Source organism: Haliotis cracherodii, unplaced genomic scaffold (assembly GCF_022045235.1).
Source record: "Haliotis cracherodii isolate W230 unplaced genomic scaffold, xgHalCrac1.p SCAF_10, whole genome shotgun sequence".
In the NCBI taxonomy this organism is placed as follows: domain Eukaryota; kingdom Metazoa; phylum Mollusca; class Gastropoda; order Lepetellida; family Haliotidae; genus Haliotis; species Haliotis cracherodii.
The window spans coordinates 46,073,677-46,092,706 of record NW_027266265.1 but is presented as its reverse complement, the minus strand read 5'-3'; the positions used below and the strand labels follow the sequence as shown (position 1 = coordinate 46,092,706).

General features: G+C 38.3%; 1 protein-coding gene across 1 annotated transcript; it reads left to right on the top strand.

Moving 5' to 3' along the window:
* Positions 1-1,278: 1,278 nt before the first annotated feature.
* Positions 1,279-18,776, top strand: LOC139454440 (vacuolar protein sorting-associated protein 4-like). The gene is made up of 12 exons (XM_071236143.1): positions 1,279-1,407; positions 3,789-3,900; positions 5,579-5,732; positions 6,293-6,375; positions 6,794-6,913; positions 7,613-7,650; positions 7,994-8,112; positions 8,673-8,903; positions 9,854-9,985; positions 11,694-11,781; positions 12,608-12,748; positions 14,545-18,776. The coding sequence occupies exons 1-12, from the start codon at positions 1,387-1,389 to the stop codon at positions 14,644-14,646; spliced, it is 1,341 nt and encodes a 446-aa protein (XP_071092244.1). The 5' UTR covers positions 1,279-1,386; the 3' UTR covers positions 14,647-18,776.
* The last annotated feature ends 254 nt before the right edge of the window (positions 18,777-19,030 follow it).

The window sequence follows — 19,030 nt, the reverse complement described above, 5'->3', positions numbered from 1 at the left end:
CACTGAAGTGATAAACGTCTAAGACCTGCATCACTTCGGGCTTTCCTCCCACATCAAAGTGACACCCCGTGATATAACTGGAATACTATTGAAAGCGGCGTTACTCCGAACTCATATCGAATGAGGCGCCGCGGACAAGGTTGACTCAGTATAAGGCCAGCAATTCGCCGTATTTATTAACTAACTGTATTTTTTCTTTTAAAATCTAAATAGCATTGGTGTTTTAGTGGACTTGATATGGACCCCATGGTCTTTCCCTAGAACTTAAAATGGACTTCACAGGTTTTCTATTTGTTTTAAATTATACGACCCGTGAAGATCCGGGTTAGAATTGATCTTCAGCAACCCATGCTTGCCGTAAAAGGCGACTATGCTTGTCGTAAGAGGCTACTAACGGATAGCGTGATCAGGCTCGGTGACTCTGTTGATGCATGTCATCGTATCCCAATTGCGTAGATCGATGCTCATGATGTCAATCATTGGATTGTCACCCATTGATGTCTTATATTGTCTTGATTGTCTTATAATGATATACGTCTTCGATCATATGATATACGTTCCAAGAAAATGGTAAGGCACATGTGACCTCATTCACAGTCACGTGAATCAATGAATACCATTCTATGTTAATCGAGGCATGTGACCAGATTCACAGTCACATGAGTCATTGACTATACAGTTCTATGTTGATCGATGGCATCACAGCCATGTGGCCAAGACACAACTATAAAAGATATGTTTCTGTGGAGTTAAACACATATCCACACTGAAGTTGAAAACACGACTGGAGTCAGCATGTCCAAACTATCAGGTATCAATGGCTCTGGGATGTACTTTCCTGGACTCAAAATCATGGTATGTCAAATAGCTTTCACACATACTCTATGTTTTGCCTAGTGTTATCTTTAAAAACACGCTGGAAAGTATTGGAAATCAACTACATTTTTGTATAAACAAAATTCATGCATAAGTTTTTGACTTTTGGCCAATCCGTCTGTCAATTTATTCGCCAATCAACCAATAATATTTCGATATCAAATTCAATCGAAATAGAAGGTTAACGTTCAATTTGTGCGAAGCGTGTAGGGTATTAGTTTAATTTCAAGTAACAGCTAGGAGTATCATTGTTTAAATTTTGTTTCCAATCGTTCGTTCAATACGTTTCCGTTGTTTTACATGAAACATTGTTTATAACGCGTAACGAATGCCAATTTTGTCGTGGTCTTTCTACCTTGATAAGTATATTATCTCCCCTAGAAAACGATCATGTGACCAGGTTGTCGGAAGTAATACGCCATGTTTATCTGAATCACAGAGTAAGCTTTCGAATTGAAATATAATTCGTCAACAAGGCCAATATTTAGCTGTTAATCGTAAAATACACAAATGGCCGGAGGTACCCTTCAGGTAAGATACGGCAAATATGTCTTTCGGTTCGTATTATTCTGATTCTGACAGGCGTCTGCTAAATGAATCGCCGCGCCTCCTCATTTGTTTTGTTCCGTATTATTTCGCAACGCGGACATTGAAAAGTTACTTTTCTTCAGTCATATTAAAATTAAGAGATAGTGAAATGTTTGTCTTGGTTTTGTGTAGAGAAGTGGTAATCATTTCAAACCCATTTAACCACTGACATGACGTTAACGGCTGTCCCGGGTACCTGTCATTTGCAGATGTCGCAATGGGTTAAAATGTAAACAAATATTTGTCTGAGGCTACTCGTGGATGTTCTTCACCTTCAAGGCTTTCGTATGGAATATGACGAATCTTGGCTATTTAAAATACCGTATTAGTAATTTGCTCATGTGCGTATTATCGTGATTATATAGCTTTTTGTATGTTTCGAATCGAAAATAAAATTGGTCAGGTGCATGTGACCCGACTCACAGTCACCTGAGTCATTTAAACCCGTTCCATCATGTCTATATTAATTTCGTAGATCACTGGAATGTGATCAAACATTACAAGCAACAAACTGAATACTTAACTTGGTAAACTTACCACGCTAACCACTCAACATGCCCAAATTATCAGATGTCAATGGCACTGGCATGTATTTTCCTGGACTCAAAATCATGGTATGTCAACATGGTCACCTAGCTTTGACTATTTATATTTGGCCTATTGTCATATTTTATGCAGGTATAAATTTTTGTATTAATATTTTCATGTTTGAAAATAGATTTCTCGATGAAATAATCCAAAACATATTCTTTATATAATTTGATGAACATATACTTAAGTTGATTCAGATAGGTTGTTTCGGAATTGTTGTTGTTCTCACATTCAAGGTGATTCACTGTTTGGCCTTCAGGTTATCATACAAGAAAATTACAACAATACTGATTAAAGCATTAAGGTAGTTAAAAAATGCTTACAATAACATGAAATTAAATATTAAAGCTGTCAATCTCCTTGTTTAGTAAATATTATCGCAAAAGTTTGTTCTCTACCTCGCCTACTTCTCACATGTTATCATGCTCTTCTTAATTGTAAATACATATTGAATAAGCAAGTACTATAGTCTTTGTGGCACTAATCAATGTCATTACCAATACCATGCCTATCTGCGTGAAGATCTGAGGACACCTCCATAGGATGTCACATCAGGTGAACTTTATAATCAGCCAATCAGCATCAATGTTTCTAAATTCTTGGAATGAGTGAGTGAAACATTCAAACAACCATAATCTGATTTCTGTAGCTTGAAAACAAATATAATCAGTCACTTCCAACTGCCAAAACATAAAGCTGCACCGTGATAGTGTTGTGGATATGTTACACACCCTGTTGTTTCTGAGCGGCATGGCATCTACACCCAAGAAAGAGTATGATCCAATTCATATTTGTGTTCTTACTGAGTTTTCATTGGTACAAATTGAACATTTTTAATTGAGGTGGTTAAGACATGAGGCTGAATATCTTTGGAATGCTGACCTCTGATTGGCTCAAGAACCCAGGTATATTTCATTTTTGGAAGTACGGTCGGAAGTTCACTCAGGGTTCATCTGACCATGCTGACACGACCTTCTAATTACATGATCTTGATGCAAAGAGATATTGTACCAGAGTTAAAGATCTGTTTTATTGAGATTTGTTACAGAACCCCCTAAAATTAATAAGACTAAGAGATCTTAATTATCATAACATGTGTGTGGTATAGTCATTGCTAACAAATTGTAAAAACTGGGATGATAAAAATGAATGTTATGATAATTAATATTATTAGTATTATTACTCATTATTATTACTTGGTGCTTGGAAATTATTACGATGTTAACTGTAATACCCATTGTCCACATGATGAATGTCTGTTGTGTCAGATATTTCGGTCGGTGCATCAATAAAGTAGTGACCAGTCAATGACCTCCCCAATTACTGGCATGTATGCATACCGTGTACCGGAAGATACAGATGCTCCTTAGAATTGTTATGTGTGAAACACTGAAATATTTTTATAATGTACATGTCTGAATGAACAAGTGAGACATCCAGCATCATTGATGTACAGCACAGAATATCATCATCTCTTTTTACTTTTATCTAAGGCGCCGCATTTTGCTGTTCAGAGTCGCTTCCCTTTGGCACGCCAGAAACCTATGATTGTGGGTTCAATCCTGTTTCGCCCCGATTATGTTTCTAGTTTTGTCATCACCATACCCATGCTCGTTGGTTTCACCGAAGTGGTAAACATCTAAGACCTGCATCACTTTGGGCTTTTCTCCCACATCAAGCTGACACGCCGTGATTTAACTCACTCACTCACTATCTTCTTTCACATATTTCAGAAAGCAATTGACCTTGTTACTAAGGCAACCGAAGAGGACAAGAACAAAAACTACGAGGAGGCTCTACGTCTGTATGAACATGGAGTAGAATACTTCCTGCATGCCATCAAATGTAAGAAATAGTCAATTTTATAATTTTATATTTTAACTGTCCAGGCTATGTTGATGGTGTCAGTTTCATTCTGTTCTGTTGTTTTATATGCAGAGATTAAGATTACCGTCTGTATTTTCTTGTAAACTAAGCCGAAAGTAGCAATCAGCTGTATGCACGTTTCCTCGGAATCTACCGGTGATTCAGTTAAAAATTACACACAAATATAACTTTTAAGAATTTGGATACAATGATCGGAGGAATTGTATCTGAAACTATTATTTTATCAGGAATAATTTATTCCAATATGTTGTTATTTTAGTTCAGCTTTACTATATGTATTTGAAATAAATTAATAAGGGTAGCACTTTGGTACAACTGATTGTTATTGCCGGATATTTTTTCGTATGGAACAATTTAACCAATCACCGTTGATGCTCCCCTGTTCGCGATAACGAAAACTTTGTGTTGAAATATAGTAGTCAAACTACAATAAATATGACTTTCAGTGAGTCAGTGTCTGGCATTTATTATATATATAGCCATTCTCTATCCACTAAAGTTCGTTTCAAGGCTTCATTAGCGGCAATATGACCGTGGTTGCTGTAAATAATGGTGAGTTGTGTGATCTTCTGATCACTTCACATATGATTTCGCCGAAATGAATATAAACAATATTGAATGAAAATTTTAATAAAATTAATAAAATAGATTACAAACATCAGTCCAGGTATATAATGATCTCTTTTTATAACCAGACAGTGTAATTACATGATTAATTTGTGTACTTCAGTACAGATTTGTTGACATATATTTCCAGTATTTCCAGTATTACGTGCTCTCAGTAATGTCTTTGTGTCGGGGAAAAACATCAAAACTATTCAACCCTGTATATAAGACGTCCCCCTTGAAAGCCCCCTAATTCTAGGTACAAAAAAATCGCCTTATACACAATGATATATGGTGTCCACATTTTTGCCACTCGCATAAATTTGTTACACTTCACTGTTGATGAACCAGTAATTATCTTCATTTGAAATCAGGCTTTTATTGACATACTGCAAAGTACCATTTAGAAAAGAGAGTGAAAAACCACATTAAGAAACCCATATAAACATGATAAATCCATCTTCCTACTCCATGTTTGGAAGGGCTGAAGACGGAAACTCATAATACTTGTTTGGCTTTACTTGCATGATTACCCGCAACGAAATTACATTATCATGAACGTGATCAACTTGATATCATCATGATCATTGTGTATGTTGCTGCATCTGTCATAGTATCGGATTCATATTGGTTGTGCACTTGGTTCTGAAGTGTCTTGTAACACCATGAACCCAAGAAAACGAATAAATCGTACTACTGGGACTCTTTCAGTGAAGGTTAGCCCAGTCTGAGATGCAGCAATTTGCTGTGCAGAGTTGAATCCCTTGGGCAGAGAAGCCTGTGACTGTCGGTTGTGGGTTTTACCAAAGTGGTAAACGTCTGAGACCTACGTCACTTGGGCTTTCCTCTCACATCAAGCTGGCCGTTTTTAACTGGAATACCGTTCAATACCATACCTGCTCACCCAAATACCTAACCACTCACTCATTCACTCACTCACTCACTCACTCACTCACGTGGTATGTATAGGAACAAAAGAATTGATTGCTAGAATGTTGTAGAAACTAACTTGGTTGTTTCATGATTTTAGATGAGGCTCAGAGTGACAAAGCTAAGGAGAGTATTCGAGGAAAATGTATCCAGTACCTGGAAAGGGCAGAGAAGCTCAAGCAGTATGTCAACAAGAAGAACAAGAAGAAGCCAGTGATGGATGGCGAGAGTTCTTCTGGTGGGAAGAAATCTGGGTAAGAATGATGGTTCTCTTTTGTCATGAAGATGTTAACGACTATTGGCATTAACCACCATTTTGGATCCAGAGCCGAATTAACCCAAGTATCTTATTTATTTTATAAATGGTAATTGGATGGTCACTATTGTTGCAGCGTGTCCAAGTAACTGGATCAAGTAGATGCACTATTACACTGTAGTAAACAATATTCCAGCTGTGTTACAGTGGCCTCTAGAAAATGAGTCAAACCCGTGATTGATACAGCTATAGAAATTGGCTCTCATCCTGTTGTCCTTGCCAAACTGCCCAATAGTTCCACCGCTGTAATGATAACATCCACATCCTCAGGGCAGGGTGTCACACTATATGACATGTCATACTTTTTAGCCTTCGGATCATCATTAGTCTGTTGTTTCGACCGTATTGGTACAGAGAACCTATTCTGCTCCAGAAACTCCATGGCGTCAGTTTTTAGTGGATTGTGGCCAAGTGCAGTGAATACAGCTACTGAATACTTTTTACATGATTTGAACTCTCCTTTCCCTTAACATTGCCATGTTTACATCTTGATTTTAGAGAATCTAAGAACAATGATGATTCAAGTGATGAAGACTCCGACAAAGACCCAGAAAAGAAAAAATTCCAGACTCAGCTGACAGGTCAGTGTTACAACTACCATAACTTTGAAAAGGGGATACTATTGCCAAATCTCTAATGTTTTAGCCAATTTGAGCATGTTTAAGAAGAACCTTCAGAAATGATTTTTGTCTTGAAGTATGAAAACTGTTTGAGCATGTAGAGCAATAATTGTTTTATTCTATCTGAAGCCAATTATTACTCAAGCCTAAATCAGTATATCATTCACCTGTGACGATCCCCAGCAACCGATGCTTGTTTCAAGTGGCGACTAAATGGATCCTATGGTCAGACTTGGTGCTGTTGTTGAAAGCGTGTCATTGTATCCCAGTTGTGTGGACCAGTATTTACTTACCGCTGTTATATTGCTGGACTATTGCTGAATGCAGCATTAAACAACAAACCAACAAGCCTATTATTAAATGGTGTTTCTGTCTCCAGGAGCTATTGTAATGGAGAAGCCGAATATCCGGTGGGAGGACGTAGCTGGTCTTGAGGGAGCCAAGGAAGCCTTAAAAGAAGCTGTTATTCTGCCTGTCAAGTTCCCACATTTGTTCACAGGTATGTACGGCTGATTATGCCATTCTGTATGACTTGTTTAGTTACTGTATTCGATGTAATAAGCGCCCTGCTCTAATAAGCGCCCACAGCGATGTTTGCTAATATATTGGCTAGTGAACACTCCCAATTAGCACCCCTTCCGATTGATCAATGTACACAAGACTTATTTATCCTCGTATAATACGTACTCGTGTGTTATATGAACCTTTAATTATGGGCAATTAAATTCTTGAAAAATTATCTGTCGTATATAAACATTTCAGGCTGTCAGCATTAACCACGAAATTTATCTTTCAACTCTGTTTTTTTCACCAAAATAATATTCTAATAACAGCCCCCATATTTCTAATTTTGAGAGCGCTGGGCGTTTATTACGTCAAATACGGTATGTATCAGAACTGATTAGTTCAACATGTTCATAATTTCCATGTTGTCCTTTAATGCAAAAATGAAACGAACAGTAATTATTTTAGGTTACAAATAGTGAACTATGTCTTTTGATTTATTTTGTACATGTTGTAAGAGGCAATAGGGATTGGTTAATAGTGGAGCAGTGGATGGGACTCTTGTCTCATGAACAGCCAATCTTGATGTTGATGTGTTTCAATTTATTACATGGAACGAATGCGAGAATCTTTTACTATACTACTAAAAAAAAACCTAGAAATGTTCTGAAAGTTTTGTTTGTGTGTGTTTTAGGCAACAGAAAACCATGGCGAGGAATTCTTCTTTTTGGGGTAAGTTCACTAATCACTAATATCAGGGTTCCCGGGTAGAATTATTCCCATGTAAATTGTGTATGTCTTAGTTTCGACAAAAAATGGAATGGTGGCCTCGGTTGGTGATTTGGCAGATTGCGTATTATCATACCCCGATGACATGAATTGCTGCTCATGCTTTCAGTCACTGGTTTTCTTTACAAGCTTGTATTTGGAAGTTTGTTAGTAGTCTGGTAGTAGTCTATGCATGAACGTTGCTGTGTCATCCAAAGTAAGTATGCTTTTATCATCATGGTCATGATAGACACATGGTCCTTGACATTCAAACATTCAAGATAAATTAGGTTGATTGTAATTTCAGCCCCCAGGAACTGGCAAATCCTTCTTAGCCAAGGCCGTTGCTACGGAGGCCAACAACTCCACCTTCTTCTCTGTGTCATCTTCAGATCTTGTCTCCAAATGGCTGGGAGAGAGTGAAAAGTATGTCACATATTTTTGGGTTGTAGTTTGGGCTTGTGTATCATCGCATGAAAGTAGTTATGTCTGATTTAGCACTTTTAACACTAAGAGCTTCTAACCTATGTCTGAGCACACCTTTCCACAATTGAAAGTAGACAACCAGAACGCATCCCAAGTACCCTGTGGTTGTGGAAGGGGTGACTAGATGAGGATTGGGTGCATGACCTCTCAGTTAAACCATCACTGTACCCGTCAACTTAGTTCACTGCTCGTGTTATTAACGATCATTGGTCTGGCCAAGACTGGATTATTTACAAGCCTCTGTAATATTGACGGTGTATTGCTGACTTTGAATACTAGAATATTTACACACACAGGAACATTATAAAGATCTATGTAGTGAGTTTCGTGTTTTATTTAGGTTTTAAAAAGTGTCGGTTTTTTTCTGTTTATCATGATTCCTGAATGTTTGTAGATGTCCTTCCATTTGATTGAAAAGAAAACCACAGTGGGAAATGACAGTAATCAGCATTAGTGTATTTCAATGAAGATAATCCTTCAAGATAGGCTTTGTTTTTCAGATTAGTGAAGACACTGTTTGAACTTGCACGAGAGAACAAACCAAGCATCATCTTCATTGATGAGGTAGATGCCCTTTGTGGCTCTCGTAGTGAGAATGAGTCAGAGTCAGCTCGGAGAATCAAAACAGAGTTTCTAGTCCAGATGCAGGGAGTCGGGAATGACAATGACAATGTTCTCGTCCTTGGAGCAACAAATATCCCATGGAGTCTTGACTCAGCTATCAGGAGAAGGTATGTGTCTCTTAACACATGGTGTCAACCTTTCATCATGACATCACAGGTGATTTTATATGACATGGACAGATTATAAGGTTGATGAAATGACATTTCTCTATGTGATCAACATGCCCTACATTGAAAAACAATTGTTACCAAATTTAGTTACTCTCTGCGCAATTGTTTAGCACAAGTTATGTGCCTACTTTGAATTAATGTTTACCAAGGCAAGCCATAGTAACAATTTACCCAGTTACTTAGCAGGGAAAGGTAATATGTGTAATTCCACATAGTTTCTCGGTTTAATATTTTCAAAGTATGTCATTGTTGACTTTATCTGTCTTCCTGTTTACCGGTAATAACCATTTTTTTACCGGTAAAATTTGACAAGGACCGGTAATTCGTGTGACTGCCAGTCCCTGTGGACCGGCAAATAGAGTACCTTATAAATCTTTGCTGTTGAACAAAACATCGGTGACATTCATACAAGTATATTTTTCGAATGAAGTCAGCTCGTCTGTTACCTTCAGGGTTTCCCCTTATCTATTTTAAGTGCAAGGAAATAACATTTTGCTTTGGTTTGAGGTTAAATATATATTTGTAGCGACTTGAAATACAAAAATAAAGGAGAAAATATTGACTTAACTTTGTGTGAATGAATTAAGACCAGGTAATTTTTATACATTTTTTTAACTGTTGAAAGTTGGGACTGACAAAAATTAGGAGGGACTGATAATTTTTAGTGTGGCCAGTCCACTAGAACTGGCTGTTTCAAAAGCCAGTGGGAACACTGACTTTATTCATCTTCTTGATTTCCTTTTACATTCATACAAGCTTGAAGATGAGTCTTGTGGCAACTCTTGGTTGAAGCCCAGTGTTTCAATCTATTCAGGGAACCAACATTACATATTTCATGTTTTTCAAGAGTGTCAAGTTATTGATGAGGAAATGCTACAATGTTTCAGATTTGAGAAGAGAATCTATATCCCCCTCCCTGAGGCTCCAGCCAGGACTGAGATGTTCAAACTGCATCTTGGCACCACACCACACCAGCTGAATGATGAAGATTTCAGAGAACTGGGGATGAAGACAGAAGGGTAGGTCCATGGAACTAGGTAGATGGGTGGGGTCAGTTTGGTAGATTAATAGGCGCACAGAACTAGGTCAACTGGGTAGATTGATAGGTCCACGAAACTAGATCAGTTGGGTAGACGGGTAGGTCCACGAACTGGGTAGATGGGTAGGTCAATGGAACTAGGTTAGTTTGGTAGATGGGTAGGTCCATGGAACTGGGTCAGTTGGGTAGATAGATTAATCCACGGAACTAGGTTAGTTTGGTAGATGGGTAGGTCAGTTTGGTAGACAGGTAGGTCCATGGAACTGGGTAGATGTGTAGGTCCATGGGACTGGGTTGATTGGTAGGTTCATGGAACTAGGTCAGTTGGGTAGATGGGTAGGTCCCGGGAACTAGGTCAATTTGGTAGATGGGTAGGTCCATGGAACTGGGTAGATGGGTAGGTCCATGGGACTGGGTAGATTGGTAGGTTCATGGAACTAGGTCAGTTTGGTAGGTTCATGGAACTAGGTCAGTTGGGTAGATGGGTAGGTCCATGGAACTAGGTCAGTTTGGTAGATGGGTAGGTCCATGGAACTGGGTAGATGGGTAGGTCCATGGGACTGGGTAGATTGGTAGGTTCATGGAACTAGGTCAGTTTGGTAGGTTCATGGAACTAGGTCAGTTGGGTAGATGGGTAGGTTCATGGAACTAGTCAGTTTGGTAGGTTCATGGAACTAGGTCAGTTTGGTAGATGGGTTGGTCCATGGAACTAGTTAGATGGATAGGTCCATGGATCTGTATAGATGGATAGGTCCATGGAACTGAGTAGATGGGTAGGTTCATGGTACTAGGTCAGTTGGGTAGGTTCATGGAACTAGGTCAGTTTGGTAGGTTCATGGATCTTGGTCATTTGGGTAGATGGGTAGGTCCATGGAACTGGGTAGATGGGTAGGTCCATGGAACTGGGTAGATTGATAGGGTTCATGGAACTAGGTCAGTTTGGTAGGTTCATGGAACTAGGTCAGTTGGGTAGATGGGTAGGTCCATGGAACTAGTTAGATGGATAGGTCCATGGATCTGTATAGATGGATAGGTCCATGGAACTGGGTAGATGGGTAGGTTCATGGTACTAGGTCAGTTGGGTAGGTTCATGGAACTAGGTCAGTTGGATAGGTCCATGGAACTAGGTCAGTTTGGTAGATGGGTAGGTCCATGGAACTGGTTAGATTGATAGGTCCATGGAACTGGGTAGATCGATAGGTCCATGGAACTAGGTCAGTTTAGTAGATGGGTAGGTCCATGGAACTGGTTAGATTGATAGGTCCATGGAACTGGGTAGATCGATAGGTTCATGGAACTAGGTCAGTTTGGTAGGTTCATGGAACTAGGTCAGTTTGGTAGATGGATGGGTCCATGGAACTGGGAAGATGTGTAGTTTACTGAACTAGGTCAATTGGGTAGACGGGTATGTCCATGGAACTAGGTAGATTGGTAGGTACTATGGCTATCATGAGTTGAATGGCTCGATTTAGTTGATGGGTGTTTGCATTTGACTTGGTTGACTGGGCCCTGGGTATCTGTAATATAACAGTTGTTTTACTTCCCACTATTGTGAAACTGCCCCTTAGCATGTAATTTTATCATTCATAACATCATGACAGACAAGTTATTTTTCTTGTCTCTTGTTCATGGATTACATAGAAATCTATTGATGTGGCATGCAGTGAATTTTTTCCTTGTGTGTGCAGGTTCTCTGGTGCTGATATCAGTATTGTCGTCCGAGATGCTCTCATGCAGCCTGTGAGGAAAGTACAGACAGCTACTCATTTCAGAAGAGTAAGAACAACACTCATTGATGATCACTGCTATTAATCATGATCTGGTTTCAGATTAGTTTGGGGACCTTTGGTAAAATACTGGGATGGGTCTGATACCATTTATGAATGTAGTGCAAGCATATTTCCAGTTGGCTAAATTGTATGTATTTTTATTCCTCCCATAAAAGTGTGAATGAGCACATAGTAAGACCATTTAAGCATCACTGATGTATGACTGTATGTTTCAGCATACATATGGAGCCAATCTCATTTGAGTCTTCTAGCTTGAACATGGCTTTTAGAATCATTTTGAGTAGATTTTAGTGTTTTTCGTTGAGAATACTAGACCAAACAGAATTTTACTAAATTTGGACTGCAAACTAGTGGCTAAAGGCGCATACTGCAATTGTATGGGTAATGGAGCGGTTGAGTAAATGTGGTATATGCTAAAATGGTTAAGGACGACCTGATTCATTCATATTTCTATAGTTAATCTGTCATGCCATGACAAATTAACTTAAGTCCCATGAAAGAGTCAAGTGGTCTTTAACTTTTTTTGAGTAGTATAGCATCCCAGTTTGCAATGTTGCAGTTACTTATCATAAAACATCTATATATCACTGGAACCGGAGCAAAAGCTCCAGCAGTTGTGCGAGCGGGGAACATTATCACAAAAAGTAAGCCAGGTCACAGTTTGGCCCTGTCTACAGTATGCCCAGCATATATCCATTGTAGGTGCAGTGAATGGTTTTTGTTGGCAAAAGTAGTACAATGTCATTTTGTATTAACTACTTATGAGACAAATGTGAAAATAGTGTTCATGTGTCTTGTCTGTTTTTGTGCAGGTGCGTGGTCCGTGCCGATCTGATCCTAGTGTGATACGTGATGACCTCCTAACTCCCTGCTCACCTGGTGCTCCCGGTGCTATGGAGATGAGCTGGACTAGTGTAGATGGAGACAAGCTACTAGAACCTATAGTATCAAAGGTAATTGTCGCTCTTGTTGTATTTGTTTGCGATGCACTTGACTCCCGGGACAGTCGGGTAGCCTAGTGGTTGAAGCGTTCACTTCTCACTTTGAAGACCTGTGTTTGATTTCCGACATGGGTACAATGTGTGAAGCCCATTTCTGGTGTGCCAAGCCATGATATTGCTGGAATATTGCTAAAAGCGGCGTAAAAACATACTCACTCGCTTACTCTTGACTCCATGTTGCTCATGTCATGTCTGTGCCAAATGTCATTCTCTTTAAAGGTCATTGACTTTGGTCATTATCATTTGACTGATGTCAACATGATCAAGGTCACCAAGGTTGTTGTAAGACATGGTGTTAAACTCAGGAATACTTGATTTTGATAAATCAGAAGATCATTTTTTTTAATGATTATTAATGACTTATAAGCACATTCCTCAATATTTGCCATGTGTCTTGTTAAAAGACTTGTTAGAAGTATTAATGAGACTGTATTTTCAGTATTCTCCAGTGACATTTGTAATAACATATTTGTCAGCTCAAGTTAAAAGATTGAAGGCCAAAGTTAGACAAGAAATGCATGTAACTGTCTTGTTAATGAAGCTAGAGGCAGAGGATTGTTTAAGGTCACACAATGGGCATATGTTTTCCATTACCAGAGTGCATATAACTTTCTGACCAAGATAGCTGTAAATATGGGACTTTCTGTTTTAAAGTCTAACATATTTACTTCTCTCTTTCACAAGAAGGAGGTTGTACCCTGTTTTGATATACTGAAGAAGTAAAGAAAAATATCATGTTATCAGGAGTTAGTGAAAAGATTTTGGTCTGGTGAAACCCACCACCAACCGTAGGATTCAAGCCATAAGTATGAGTCAGGATAAGATAAAATATGTATTTTTTCGGATAAAAATATTATTAATACTTATCCTGACTCCAACACTAAAGCGCCCACTCAGCCGTCTCCTCTTGCTCTTGTTTCGGACGAAACAGGAAATGTGTATGGGAAATGAGATCGTGACGAGTAACCGTGCTTGGTCAAGGGTGCTTTCGGCTGAGATGTTTTCTCTGTTCTCCGAGAACACAGTTCAGGAAGTTTCCACTGCCTTTCGGAAATGAGTAGAGATAAGCAATGAGTATGAGTCAGGATAAGTAGAAATAATATTTTATTGTCTAATTGACAATCCTGATCCCACTGTCAAGATGCAGGTTAGAATTGTCTCCACCAAAGCATATTTATCATAAGAGGCTAACTCACAGGATCGGGTGGTCATGCTCGCTGACTTGGTTGATGCATAGATTAATGTTCATGATATCAATCACTGGATTGTCTGGTCAAGACATTTACAGACCGCCATCATATAGCTGGAATATTGCTGAATGTGGCATAAACTAAAGAAAGAAACAAACGACATGTTCAGTTACTTACTTATACTTGAATCTTAATGTGTTTAACTTACTTTTCATGTCTGCTTTATTCATGAGTATGAGACCCGTGAAGATCCGGGGTAGAATAGGTCTTCAGCAACCCATACTTGCCGTAAAAGGCGACTATGCTTGTCGTAAGAGGCGACTAACGGGATCAGGTGGTCAGGCTTGCTGACTTGGTTGATGATGCATGTCATCGTATCCCAATTGCGTGTCAATCACTGGATTGTCTGGTTCAAACTAGATTATATACAGTGCGCCATCATAAAGCTGGAATATTGCTGAGTGCGGCGTTAAACAACAAACAAACAAACAAACAAATCATGAGTATGCATAAGTGTAAAGAAAAGCGTAATGATATTATGTTTGATGTTAATTTCAGACTGATATGCTGATGTCCTTAGCAACGTCCAAACCCACAGTTAATGAAGATGACTTGAAGAAGTTGGTTAAGTTTACAGAAGATTTTGGACAGGAAGGATAGAGTACAGCACCAAGTGTACATTATTCACTGTTACCATGGTTACTTATTTGTGTAATTTATGTCATGTATATGTTGGTAAGTGCTGTGTTTATCAAGTGAGGCTTCAAATATATCCTGTAAAACCCCACCAGATGACAATCTGCAATAACTGGTTAAAATGTTTGGTTAAGTTGTGAGTGTTGTCAAAGTGGTAATTTGATTTGTAACATTTTACATGTTGGATCAGTTTTACTTTGGAACACCACTAATGCTTATTTTCAATCAAGGACTTAAATAGAATTCTGAATAAAGGTACGATGCCTTTCAACTTCCCACAACTTTGATCCTGTTGGTGTGAAGTCAAGTTCTATCGATTCCCTCAGCTGGTTGTAAAACCGAAATTGCTCATGAACTATAGAAAATACAACACCCAATGACAATGGTTCACAGTATGCTAAAGGGGGCACGGGTGGCCCAGTCGTCTAAGGCGCCGCGTTTCGCTGTGCAGAGTTGCGTCCCTTGGACATGCCAGAAACCTATGATTGTGGGTTCGAATCCCGGTTCACCCCGATTATGTTTCTAGGTTTGTCAGCACCATACCCGTGCTCATGGGTTTCAACGAAGTGGTAAACGTCTGAGACCTGCATCACTTCGGGCTTTCCTCCCACATTAAGCTGACACGCCGTGATATAACTGTAAAACTGTTTAAAGCGGCGTTAAACCCAACTCACTCACTCACTCACTCACAGTATGCTAATGAACAAAGATTTGTTGGTTTGTTACATATGGACTGAAAACTGCTGCTGGTATCCTTAAGCTGCTGTGTTCTGGACCACACTTCTACACATAAACACCATGACAATACTTTCTAGGAACTTCATAAAATTGAAGAGTGTCATATTTCATATATTCTTTAGGTATGCTGAAACCCAACACTGCATGTTGCAGTTATCCAATATTGAGACCACATGAGCTGTCCAAGGTATAATCTAGTCCCCAAATTCTTCATGAAATTGGGCCCAGCCTCCCAGAAAATGCAGGTGAAAACAGTTCATTTTATAACACTGTGAATGAGATGTTATGTGAGATGTCTCTGAGTACCTATATGCTGATGGCATAGACAGGATTGGCAATGATGACCCTCCATTCACCTGTGAATGCATCATTTAGAGAAAATGAGGATGTATATAGTTAGCTGCGTGTGTCATTCATTGCCAGTAGCATCACCAAACTCTGTCAGGAACTTATTGACAGACGATCAAGCGGTGTATTTACCCATATAGTGAACTTGTGAATGTTTATTATGTCACTGTGATAATTACTACTTTGTACAGTACACATTCATCCTACTGATCATCTTGAATTGCGAGCAAATTCTTTGCTGTACACAGTGGATAACATAGGAAACTGGAAATAAATCATGTAGCTGCAATATTTTGTATTGCAATGTTTGTGTGCTGGTAATCATTTTTATCCTACGTCAGTTGTAGAAATTGCTGTGTTCTTATTGAAAATTTGTCAATTGTTAACAGTCAGTCATAGATGCTTTAATATTTCTTAACATATATTTGGTAGCGTGATTAACAAAATATTTGTCATATTTGTTGGAATGTTTTGTTTTCACTGAGGTTTTGGAAGACATGAGTCAAGTCATACAGTTCAGTTCAGTTTCAAAATAATTTTGAAGATGAGCATGCTGATTGGAGGCATGACAACTTCGAAGTAAGATATTACAATATAGTAACTGAGTGCTAGTATTATTAAAGAAATAAACAGTACACATAAAACAACCATGTGACATTATGTCCCAGTTGACATTTTCTTATGTAAATTTGAAAAGGGAATGCATAGGTATGACTTTGTTAAATGATGATTTACATTTCATACTTTCTGTTGTGTATTTTACACTTGTCTTTGATACAACAAATATAGTACTTTACAACACCTAAATTGAAGAGGTGTTTGAAAAATAGTAGGCTGTCATGTGTTAAGAAAACACTCTTAAGCTTGTTTGGCAATTCATATGCATTTCTACTTCTTGAAATATAACTTGGAGGAAATCTTGGTACTATATCTTGTTTTTCATGCGTTAGAATGCTAATGCGTGTATGTGTTGTAAATATCTTTTAATATTTTTATTCGACAGCTTGTATTATAGTTAATTTCACCTACCGTAGCTCAACCATCAACAGAAGACTGGATATCACTAGTACATTGTGATGATGTAAATGGAAAATAGTGCCAGTGGTTATTGTAACTTACCACAGCTATACCAGTGACGAATGTAGGAGTATAAATTCATTAGAAATGTGACAGATGAGTGAGGGAAATGTTAGCAGTGCATCATATGACCAGGAATGGTGGGTAGCCTGGTTGTTAAAGCATTAGCTTGTCACTCTCCACACTTTGGTTCATTTAAGAAGTGACTTCAATATTTACATTTATGCCTCCATAAACGCAAAAACAGATAAATAAGTCAACAATGATAACTTCACTGACTGTTTATTTGATAATAATCACTAAAAACTGTATACAACATAAGGGAAATCATTCAGAGCATTAATGCATCCCAAGCCATGCCTACTTTTTTTTTCAGCCAATCAGGAAACAGTTGTCTTGTGGTGGGCATGATCTATTTTTAGGTTTATGTAAACAAAATTGCTTGGTAACCCATTTAACTTGTTTATTTCCCTACATGTACATGTCAAGGCCAGGCATCATGACATGGCTGGAATATTGCTAAAAGAGGTATTACTCATGTTAGAACGTTCTTTCTAAATCTCAGTGGGACTATTACCAACTTTAGAAATCAGCCACAAATATCTGAATCTTGATTATGTCTGAATATTGAAAATAGTTTCTGTTTGTCTCAATACTGAAACTTCAATCTTGTGACTGATAGGGTATCAGTGATATCTTTGGAAAACACTCTTGAACTTTTGAACTTCAATAGCTTCAGTTAGAGATGCATTTTTTTCTAAGAATTAAGTACTTGATTTATAAGTAGTTTCAGATCTGGCTCTATTTGTATGATAATGTCGATGCAAGGTAATTTGAAGGGCACATGTTGTCTGAAGTTTTGAGATGTAAGAGTGACAACAAGCTGTGATGTAAACTGTTGTTTTCCTTTGACTACTGCAACTCCATCTTAACACGGAAGGGGTGGTGTAGTTCAGTGCTCATGCTGAACATTTTAGATTTCCAAAAGGGTACACTGAGTAATGCAGATCCCTGGTGTCCCTGAATTAACACTTAGTGTGGTGCAAACCCAAATTAACTAACTCACGACATAAGTGACAAGCAGCCAACCTTTGAAAGGAAACCTGTGATTAATTGCATTTCATCTTAAAATATTTGTCATGTTTGCAAGCAGATGTACAGCAATGGCCTGTTTACTAGTATTGCCCTTAGTTTGAAAGATTATTTTGTGGATTGTTTTGAGATGGTCACAGATTCTTTTTGACAATGTATACTGTGCCCTTCTGTCATTTATATAGGCAATAAAGTTAATTTATGGTTACCTATATTTCTGAGAGTTTAAGGCAACAGTTGGAATGGTCTGGTGCAAGTGTATTATGTAACTGTAATATAATTGTACATAGGATGCAGAGTTGTGTGGTAGATGAGTTAGCATGCCCAGGGCAACACCCAGGGCATGTGATGAAGCTGTTGTTTGTGATTAGAAGCTGATATCTATTGACTGATGTAACATAGAACACACTGTAACAAGCCTGGAAACTGAAGACACTGAAGCTTTGTTAGTAACCATGGTAAAATGTTTCATGTCATTGCCAGTCACAGGTGCATTTTCTCAAACTGAAAACCCTAAAGGTTTGTATGCATGGTTAATTATTTCAGACAAATTCATATTCTTCATTATTAGTGTGATATCTCCACATCAATATGGACATAGCAGCCAGAATGAATATTGCCATGGCAAGCCAATACAGAGTGCTCACTGTAATATTACAAAGTTGAAGACTTTGTTTTTAGTTGTTTTCAGGTAAGGCTTTTGTAAATAGCAATATAATGAGGACCTGTGTAGATGCAGCCTATCTATTGATTGTAAATTTGCCTAGATCGGATGCTTGTCATTGTTGTAAAATATATTTCTAAAACTTTCATCTTGTAATAAAACTCCATTCAGTCAATTAGAGTGTTGCGTGCATGTTTCATATTGTTTGAAATTCGCTATGTTGTCGATAAAGTAAAGGCCAGTGGTTCAACCACCTGGTGGCGCAGTGCAAAATGAGATTTAAAGATGGTACTTGTTACCCTGTCTGGTGTTGGGCATTAAGGTGATACAACAAGGACTGTTTGGGTTGGAGGTATCCATCTGAACGTTCAAACTGCAGCTTTGTATCACAGTGGACGAGCACCATAAAACTGGCATAAGTCTGGACTA

Excerpts from the sequence above, each read along its gene's own strand:
- LOC139454440 (XM_071236143.1), top strand. The coding sequence starts at position 1,387 with ATGGCCGGAGGTACCCTTCAG. Across the intron at positions 5,733-6,292 it reads TCTGGTGGGAAGAAATCTGG|AGAATCTAAGAACAATGATG; the intron begins GTAAGAATGATG and ends TCTTGATTTTAG. Across the intron at positions 6,376-6,793 it reads ATTCCAGACTCAGCTGACAG|GAGCTATTGTAATGGAGAAG; the intron begins GTCAGTGTTACA and ends TTCTGTCTCCAG.